The 10,364-nt window shown below is 39.0% G+C and overlaps 1 protein-coding gene across 1 annotated transcript; it reads right to left on the bottom strand.

Moving 5' to 3' along the window:
* Window positions 1-1,588: 1,588 nt before the first annotated feature.
* On the bottom strand, window positions 1,589-10,279 carry FAM200C (family with sequence similarity 200 member C). The gene is made up of 2 exons (XM_055285388.2): window positions 8,384-10,279; window positions 1,589-4,280 (listed from the first exon to the last, which is right to left on the bottom strand). The coding sequence occupies exon 2, from the start codon at window positions 4,229-4,231 to the stop codon at window positions 2,447-2,449; it is 1,785 nt and encodes a 594-aa protein (XP_055141363.1). The 5' UTR covers window positions 4,232-4,280; window positions 8,384-10,279; the 3' UTR covers window positions 1,589-2,446.
* Between the last annotated feature and the right edge of the window lie 85 nt (window positions 10,280-10,364).

The raw sequence follows: 10,364 nt of genomic DNA, 5'->3' as shown, positions 1-10,364 counted from the left end.
AGTAAAGTTGCTTTCATTCAAACCTATACAGAGAGTGACATCTGCTGGTCATGAACATTATGTTTTTATTCTATTTTATTCCTTTTCAAAATTTATCAATGACTCTAAAATAAAACATAAGAAAAGTAATTATCTCTTCTTTGGGAAAAAAGAAACCAACACATGACTAAAATTCCAATATATGTACCATTGTGGGACATTTTTAAACTCAAAAAAGTTCAAATTCTTTCATTTTAGCAAACACTGCGGCTCTTTCATTTGATCAGGAGAAAATAAATTGTTGTAGAAGTTGAAAATGAATAAAAATCCTAGTTAGCCATTTCCTTAAAAATGTCCTTTGAGTTTTTGTTTCAGAGCAGCAATAACTAATTTAGTCTAAGACCTAATGAAAGACTGGCTATCAAAGGTCATTTCATCCTGGTCCTTCTATCATACTATTAAATCCTAGGTTTCATACATGCCCATGTCCCTATTCCTACCTCCTTCCTAACTTTAGAATTGCATACAGATTAAACTTTATATATACACATCTAGATTTTTTTTTTTTTTGAGATGGAGTCTCACTCTGTCACCTAGGCTTGGGGTGCAGTGGCACGATCTCGGCTCACTGCAACCTGTATCTCCCGGGTTCAAGCAATTCTCCCGTCTCAGCCTCCTGAGTAGCTGGGATTACAGGCGCATGCCACCATGCCTGGCTAATTTTTGTATTTTTAGTAGAGGTGGGGTTTCACCATGTTAGCCAGGCTGGTTTCGAACTCCTGACCTAGTGATCCGCCCGCCTTGGCCTCCCAAAGTGCTGGGATTACAGGCGTGAGCCACCACGCCTGGCCTACACATCTAGATTTCCATATTAGCTTTGGAAATTTTTCTTTGATGTTAGATTGTAATAGGAAAATTAGGACCTATATTCTGTTATTACATTTTTAAGTGAAAAAAGGCATGTATTTATACTTACTGATAAAATATAAACTTTGATTTGCGTACTAATGTGGCATCTAAATTTGGTAGTCAGGTTCCATTTCCCTTCAGGTTTATTTTTTATTTTTCACTATTATAAAAATGTTGTGATTAGCCATCTTATAAGTAAAACTTTTGGACATTCCTGATTCTTTCCGCATGATAAATTTATAGAGGAAAAAATCTTAATCAAAGGGCTATAAATAACCAACAAAGAGACTAACATTAGTGTAATAATAATAAAAAATTGAGAGGAATAGAAGAGATGGATATTTTATAAATTCAATCCTTACGTATTATCTAGGGGAGTCAATATATAACTTTTAAAGCTGATACAACTGCTATATGTCATGGTATGAACATACTACTTAAGAGATGTGGGTGGAACCACAAGAAATTACAGAAGAAATGGGTAATTGGGCAGGAAGGGGATTGTGGCTTTTCCTTATAGGACTCTCTATATCATTTTTTCCCAGCCTTGAGCATGTAGTACTTTGATAAAACATTAATGTTTAAAAATATACATGAAAATTTATTTAAATTAAAAAATATTTCGCCAAATTATCATCCAGAAAAAGTGTGCTAAGTTAGATTCCCATGGGGAATTTTTTGATGGTCTTGAATTACTCCATTGATTTCATGTCAATTTATTTATGATTTATACTCTGACATTTTGAACTTAGAAAAATACATATAAATGTAATATAAGTGACAAAATTAGGGTAAAGGAAAAATAAGTATAGGAAAAATTGAACCCAGAGGACCCAAGAATCCAAGAATCCATCAGAACAGTCTGGAAAGCCGGTTACGAATGAGGATCCTTGACCTTATCACAGACCTGCTAATCACAATCTCTAGGGTAAGGCTCAGGAATCTCCTTTTCAGCAGCCTTGATAACTTGGAGTTCTGAAGTAATTTAAGGATGACAAACAGTGATTAATATATTAGGCTATTTATTAATATGATATTCATAGCACAGGAGCTAGGGGAAGGGACACGGTGAGACTAACTCCAAAGAGTATATTTAAAAATAAGTCTTATATAAGCCAGATCATTCCTTTTCCCATTATATTTCATAATCCTCTTCTGATTTCATTAACCTCTCAACAAAGATGGGCGAACTTAATCTGTCATTTTGCCCTTTTGACTTCTAGGATATCTTCTCTTTTCTCCTGGCTCAATTCCTAGCCTATTGCACCATTTAGCTGGATATTCTAGTGCTTAGGTATCTTTTTCATATACCACACGAACACGTTAAACAGATACTTAGAATTAGGAAAATTTCATGATAGCAACTAGGCAGTAGTACTTAATCTTTTCTGCTGTTTGTGTTTTTATTCTCAAAACACATTTTCACATGCCTCATTCAAAATTAAAGTTCTTAAGTTTTTTAGACATAGAATTCAGCATATCATAAATATGAAAGAGACAGAATTACAGCTTAATTTTACAATGGCATTAAGATTATTCACTAAAAAAGTATATCAGCTTACAGTGACTTCTGCTGTAGCTGTAGCTTTTGTTCAATGATGTCTGAGAAACGAGGAACTTTTTTTGAAATAGCCACACGGATATCATCACTCAGATTAAAGCAGCTTCTGGACTTTGTTTTGAAATGTAAAAGTGATGAAAATCCCAACTCACAAAGGTATGTAGTTGCAAATGGCATAAGGATTTCTAGAGCTGTCTTTGCCAGGTTTGGAAACACTGTGAATTGGGCACACCAGAAATCCTCAAGCTTCATTGTCTCAAATTCCATTAGGATTTGGCCACTAGCTCGTAATTCAGCAAGATCATTTTTCGTTAAATAACTATCATCAACAAAATCGATATTAAAAAGAAATGGATCCAATATCCATTTACTTGCCTCATTAAGATCTCCAACGGAAAAATATCCATGGAAGAAGTTGCTCAATTGTTGCAGATGCAGTGTTATTTCAGCTGCAATGAATACACCTTCATTATCTGAAACAATTATTTCTTCAAGAAAAGGAAAATTGGTAAAATTTCTTTTCTCAATTCGTTTTTGCCAACATGGAAACTTCCTAACAAAAGCAGATAACTTCTCTCTAGCTGATACTGTGTTCATCCCAGTCCTTTGCATAGATGCACTGAGTTCATTTAAGTGTTTGAATAAATCTGCAAGGTATGCTAGGTGAATTTTAAACTCTTTATTTTCAAAGCCATCAACTAAATTACTGCTTTTGTGGTGAAGAAACTGATTTATTTCTTCATACATTTCAAAAATGTGAGTAAGTATTTGGCCTCGGGAAAGCCACCTCATTTCAGTATGGAAAAGGAGGACACTATATTCTATGCCAATTTCTTCAAAGAAAGCCTGAAATAGGCGATGATTTGGAGCTCTCCCTTTGATGAAATTTATTACCCTCACCACAGTAAACAGAGCATCCCTCAGTTTTGTAGGCAATGTCTTTATGATAAGTGCGTGAGGATTCAATAAACAATGTGTGACTACGATATGAGGTATCTCTTTTTTCACGTAGGCAACAAACTCGGAATTTTCTCCTAGCATAGAGGAGGCACCATCAGTACAAACAGAGCCACATACATCAAGTGCTATCTTATGCTTCAGAAAGAAGTCTCTGAAGAGATTGAACACATCTATTCCTTTCATGGATAGCTGCAATGGTTCACAGAAGAGAAATTCTTCTACGATCTCTCTTTCTTTTATATAGCGCACAAATGCCATTAGCTGACTGCAGTCATCCATGTCAGTTGTCTCAGCAAGCTGAATACCCACTTTAAGAGGACTGGCTTTGATATCTTCTAGAACTTGCTGTAAGATATCTTGGCTCATTTCATCAATTCTAGAATGGATCACGTCATCTGATAAGGGTACCTGCTGAAGCTTCTTTTGTGCATCTGGTCCCAAAACTATTTGTGCTATTTCCAGTGCACAAGGTTTCACTAACTTTTCAGCTACTGTATGAGGATTCTTCTCCTTGGCACATAAATACGCAAATTGATATGATGCCTGTAATAAAGTATCCTCATGAGATGCAACTCCAAATGCTTTCAAGGTTTCACTCTGATCAGATGGTGTTGGCATATGCTTCAGGCTATTGAGATCATGCCCAGCTACACCACCATGCTGTCTGTTAAAATGGTCTGACAGTTTTGATGGTCTGAGGTCAGCATTTGAAAATACTGAGTTACACAACACACACTGTGGACGCTGAGTTCCATCTACTTCCGTTGTACAGGTGAACCAGTAGCGAACATAGTCATCATCCCATTTGCGTTTCTTCGACATGGCACACAAAAATTCTCAGGTAGTATTCCAGAGATGCCACAGAATTTTGCTTTGGGAGTAAAATATAACCCACACATTAAAAACCAGTGGCTAACTGAATTAAAACAAAGCCACATCACATGCTATATTGTCATCACATGCTATCTTGTATATGTCAAGATATAGCCTGCAGCATGTCAATTCGAAGTAAGCCATGACAGGATATAGTTCAACTTAAAGCTAGCAACTCATAGCTAATGCCCTGGAATAAATGATTTACCAGCAAGTTATATATGGGAGATTTCAGCTTAGACAAGTTATGAACACCTGTAAGTCCTTTATTGGTGAATTATAGTTATGGCTTGTTTTCAATAATGTATGTTACAAACAAATCTAGCACATTTTGTATCCCTAGAAAGGGCATCTCACTACCACCACCTTCTTCCATTCAGCCCCAAAGATGTATGCATACCCTCAGTTAAGAATCATTGAAAAAAGGAGCAATTCACTAAATAAGGAAGGGTGGATTCTGACATGGAGGTTAAAATAATTGTATAAATTTATGGGGTAGAAGTGCAATTTTGTTATATGCATAGACCGCATAGTGGCGAAGTGAGGGTTTTTAGGGTATCCGTCACCCAAATAACATACATTGTACTCATTATTTCTCATCTACTCCCTCCCACCCCACCCTTCCAAGTCTCCTTTACCCATCACTCCATTATCTACGTCCATGTGTACATATTATTTAGCTACCATTTACGAGTGAGAACATGCTAGTTCTTTTTAATAGTTAAAGATTAAACAGGTCTGTAATACTATTTGAACCTTGAGCAGTTTTGACTCCAACTTAGGCAGAGAATTTCAAATAGATCTTTAAGTCTGATGAAGCCATCCTTGATGCAAAGGTAGGCTACAAATTGGCTCAGAGCTTCCTTGCTGCTAAGTGTAACACACTATCGGTCCATGATTCATAGTGTCCATATAAAAAAGCAAAACGGCCGGGCGTGGTAGCTCATGCCTGTAATCCCAGCACTTTAGAAGGCTGAGGTGGGTGGATTGCCTGAGCTCAGGAGTTCCAGACCAGCCTGGGCAATATGGTGAAACCCCACCTCTACTAAAAATACAAAAAATTAGCTGGGTATGGTGGCATATGCCTGTAGTCCCAGCTACTAAGCCAAGATCATGCCACTGCACTCCAGCCTGGGCGACAGAGCAAGTCTCTGTCAAAAAAAACAAAAAAACAAAAAAGCAAAACAACTTGCTCAGGGAAAACACAACTATTCTTGTTACTGAGACTTCAGAAAAATCCCTCTCATAGGATAACACTCTTAAGTAAAATAACGAATTTCATGATGCTTTTCCACCTAAATACCTCTAAGGGAAAGCAGTCAAGAACACACACACACACACATACACAAAATAAGCAGCATTCCTAAGGTTTGGTTTAACCCAAAGACAGGATGTAGAAGGCCCTACCCATAGAGATTCTGATTCTCTAGCTACGGAGTGGGGTCCTAGAATCTGTATTGTAAATAAGTATTTTAGATAATTCTTATAAATAGTAACTAGAACAGTGATCTGTGACAAGAGATACCGTATCATCACAATCACTGGGAAACCCTTTGAAAATATACAGGTCCCTGCACTACCTTAGAACTAATACATCATCTTCTCCAGAAGCAGAACAAAAGAATATGAAATAATGTTGTTCAGGCAATCCTGAAACACATCCTGGTTAAGTAGTCAGACTTAGGGGAATGAAAACATATCCTTCAAACCAATCCTCAGCTAACAAATATTCTAGGTTTCTAAGTGAATGGTCCCAACGTTTTAATAGATATTTAAATTTTCTACGTTTTCTGAATTGATGACAGCCTCCTATGAAAGTTGAAACCTAAAATGAAAGCCATGTCTTTTCTCTTTCTCTCTCTTTAGCAATGAGTAAAGGCATAATCCACAGGTAGGCTCAAATATACCTTAGAAAACATTCTATCTCCAAGGTAAGTAAGTGATCCCCAAAGTTTCCAAAGTTCTGTGCCAGAGAATGTGGCTGAAATAAAGTAACAGGTACACATTTAAATCTGAATGCCCACTTTGGCCATTAAAAGAAAAATCACAAGCCAAGAATATCTACTTAAAGCATTAGCTTTCAAGTGGATCTACCAAGATGAACTGGTTGTAAAGTGTACTCCAATAAAATAAGCTGAGCTGTTACACAGCTGTTATGAGCCTGTTAAATTGGAGGATGTCTGCCAATCAAAAAAGACAACCTGAAGTTTAAAGAGCTGATCTTAAGACTTCTTTTGTCAAGTAATGAGACTACATGGCCACTTTTGCTTAGAACCACTTCTAATTAATGATGATAAAATTATGACATTACCATAAATGCTTATTTTTCTGTATTCTATTAATGTATATTTATCATGTAATATTTGGGGAGGAAGAGGGAATAAAGGAATATGTTTTTAGTCACATTAGAAATCATTACAAGAGGGGCCCAGCGCGGTGGCTCACACCTGTTATACCAGCACTTTGGGAGGCCAAGGTGGACAGATCACTTGAGGTCAGGAGTTCCAGACCAGCCTGGCCAACACAGTGAAACTCTGTCTCTACTAAAAATACAAAAATTAGCTGGGTGTGGTGGCGCATGCCTGTCATCCCATCTACTTGGGAGGCTGAGGCAGGAGAATCGCTTGAACCCAGGGGGCAGAGGTTGCAGTGAGCTGAGATCACGCCACTGCACTCCAGCCTGGGTGAGAGAGCCAGACTCTGTCTCAAAAAAAGGCTGGGCACGGTGGCTCATGTTAATAATCCCAGCACTTTGGGAGGCTGAGGAAGGCGGATCACCTGAGGTCAGGAGTTCGAGACTGGCCCCGCCAACTTGGCGAAACCTCGTCTCTACTAGAAATACAAAAATTAGCTGTGCATGGTGCCTATAATCCCAGCTACTGGGGAGGCTGATGCAGGAGAATCGCTTGATCTGCGAGGCGGAGGTTGCAGTGAGCCGAGATGACGCCACTGCACTCTCCAGACTGGGTGACAGAGTGAGACTCTGTCTCAAAAACAAAACGAAACAAACTGGAAATCATTACAAGATCTGTTAAGAGTCCATTCCTATCCACCTTGACTATGTCTCTCAAGTATATTTTAATTTAAAATTTATCTGAACAGTTTTAGGAAAATCAATTTATAGTATTCTTCTCCATCCCCCTTAAAAAGGGAGAACAGGTGGCAAGAATTTTCAAGGGCCTCAAAGATGAACTTACGGCCCAAGAGGCTTGTGTTTTAGAACCTCACAATTTGCACTTGCGCTTTTGTGGTATTTAGGAATTACAATATCCGAAAAAATGTAACCATTAAAAAGCATCATCATGATAAGGAGATATTGTTAAACAGGCATGATAATGGTATTGTGGTTGTGTTTTTCAAAAGTCCTCATTTGTTAGATACAGACAATTATTTACAAGTGAAATAAGATGTCTGGGATTCCTTTGAAATACTGTACTTCAGCACACTCACAAACATGCACAAAGCGGGGTGGAGATAAAAGAAATGACTGGCCTTAAGCTGGTAACTCTTGAAGCTGGATGATGGGTACACATCATTACACCGTTCTATTTTAATGTATTTTGGAAACTTTCCATAACAAAAAGATAAAAAGCATTATCTTAAGATAGATATCACTCATTTTAAGAATGATTCTATTGAGAGATTATCTTCAGATGCTTAATGAAAGATCTGATATAACAAGGTAAAATGTTTTTGCAAGTTTATGAAGGGTAGATATGAAAAAGTATTACAATTGAGAAAAATCAGTTAAAAGTGAACACTCACAAAACAAATATTTAGGGAATGGTAATATATACACATATATATTCCAGCAGTGAAAACACCAAAGTGCAGTTGTAAAACTAAAACTCCAAACCAAATACAATTCAACTTCTATCTAGCCACTGCGTATGCAAGATCATGATAGGCGCAGGTGTTTGGGGAGGCAGAGCATTTAACCATTACATTTTACAGTTAAAATCAATAGCCAGGAGAATGGGGGCAGGAACTTGGTGGCTGGGCAGACGCTCCAGGGGCAAACGCCTGGGATCGTGGCTTTGTCACTTACAGGCTGGGACCTTTCCAAGCCTCAGTTCCTCCAGAGGGGATAACAGTACCTACCTTACAGGGTTGTTGGGAGGTTTAATTATAAGAATGCATGCAAATAACAAGCAGCTCTTAACTGATAGGGCCTGATGGTGTTACTGTTAAGGACGGAGATTTTTACAGCCTCCTGGGTGAGATAAGAACGCCAGCAGCTAGGAAAAAAAAAGACTCAGCGCGGTCTCCGCCCGCCCGTCTCCAAGCCTGAGGCGCAGGCCTATGGGATGCTCGGGCTTCTTTTAGGCGCCCGTTTCAGGCTCCAATCCCACTCTCCGCTCAGCCTAGGGCCCAGCCTCTGGCCGTCGGAACCAGTAGAGGCGGCGGTTCCTCGGGTCCGACCCCCGAGCAGGAATCTGCGGTGCGCCTGGAGAGAGAAGCATCCGCAACTACCTCCGCCTCAGCCAGGCCCGGGTTCCATCCGGGTTCTCCAGGGTGCTTCCCGCCCGCAAACGGGGCGAGGCGTCTCCCACACGCAGGCGCAGTAGCAAAGGGCTGTGGGATGGGCTGGCTGGCTTGAGTATTGAGCATGCGCGCTAGGCCTCCCCAATTTTTTTTTTTTTTTTTTTTTTTTTTTTTTTAGATTGTGTACGTGGAAAAAGAAATCGTTTGTTTATTGTGTCTGCCAGAAAGGATGAACTGTACAATTTCAGGAATGGAAGGGGCTGTAAAGTCCACATAGTTCTTTTTAACATGCAGAGAACTGAAACTTTTATATTGTGTCGGGCTTTGAACTTGGAGATAAAACGCTTGATAATTGCCATGTTCCATGTGGAATAAATGAGAGAAAAAGAGAAGGAAGCTCATTGTAATTTCAGATTAGACATTTCAGCAGTGAAGGATGAGCTTCCATAGCTTGTGTACTGTTGCCCATGCAAGGTGATTCCCCCACTTTCTGTAAGTGGGAGCATGGGGATTAATTTCTCTGGCATCATCCATCTCAGAGGAAATATTTTTATTTAAAATTCTTTCAACAACATGATTTCAAAGAAATAAACCCATATTAGAGAGGTTTTAGAGAAAAATCCCAAGTAGAAACTAGGAAACGTTGTTGAAAGAACCAGAATATAGCCCTTTCCTGTTTGGGGGTCTTTCCAGAATTCTTATAAACTTAATGAGTTTACTGATTTTTGTACAGTCTTGTTAGAAGCATTCCATAAGACTAGTGTGTGTGAGGAGTTGTGGGGCGTCAACGAATGTGGGCCAGATACATCATTTTCAGGTGTTAAGGGTGAGCCTGGTAAATATTGAAGGGCTGCTGACGTTTTTTGTGGATGGAAGAAACTGCTAAAGACCAGACTTGTTGGTCAAGAAACTATAGAGTCTTACATACTAGAGAAAGGGGTAGGCTTCAGAATCCGAGACAGCTAGCTTCATGTCCTGACTCCAACGGTTAGGATTTGTGCAGATTACTTGGAGTTAATTCCATGTGCTTTTTGTAAAATTTATATATCATCCATTACCCCATGAAGTTCTTTTGAGGAAGGAGATAACATTATGACAATTACAGTACATAATTCTCACACTCAAAGGCAGCTATTATTAGATAATAAAATCAAAGCTCAATCTGAGTAATGTCCTAGGCATTATGTTTTTCTTTTCTTTTTTTTGAGACAGGGTCTCATTCTGTTGCCCAGGCTGGAGGGCAGTGGCGCAATCTCAGCTCGCTGTAACCTCTACCTCCCGGGTTCAAGCAATTCTTATGCCTCAGCCTCCTGAGTAGCTGGGATTATAGGTGTGTGCCACCATGCCCAGCTAATTTTCATATTTTTCATAGAGATGGGGTTCTGCTACGTTGGCCAGGCTGGCTAGGCATTACTTTTCCAAAATAAAACGGAAAACAAGATTCTGGATATTACAGAATTCTTCCTAAATCAAAGTAAACCAGGCCTTATAGAAGAGGGAAAGAGGTCCAGAAAGGTTAGGTGACAAGATGCTGAAATTTTCTTAAACTCACAGAAGCTAATCCAGGTTCCCCTCCCTGTCCCATAAACACCTTTTC

This window comes from Symphalangus syndactylus, chromosome 7 (genome assembly GCF_028878055.3).
Source record: "Symphalangus syndactylus isolate Jambi chromosome 7, NHGRI_mSymSyn1-v2.1_pri, whole genome shotgun sequence".
Classification (NCBI taxonomy): Eukaryota; Metazoa; Chordata; class Mammalia; order Primates; family Hylobatidae; genus Symphalangus; species Symphalangus syndactylus.
This window is presented reverse-complemented; position numbering and strand designations above follow the sequence as displayed.

Coding starts and splice junctions, on each gene's coding strand:
- FAM200C (XM_055285388.2), bottom strand. CDS start 4,231: ATGTCGAAGAAACGCAAATGGGATGATGACTATGTTCGCTACTGGTTC.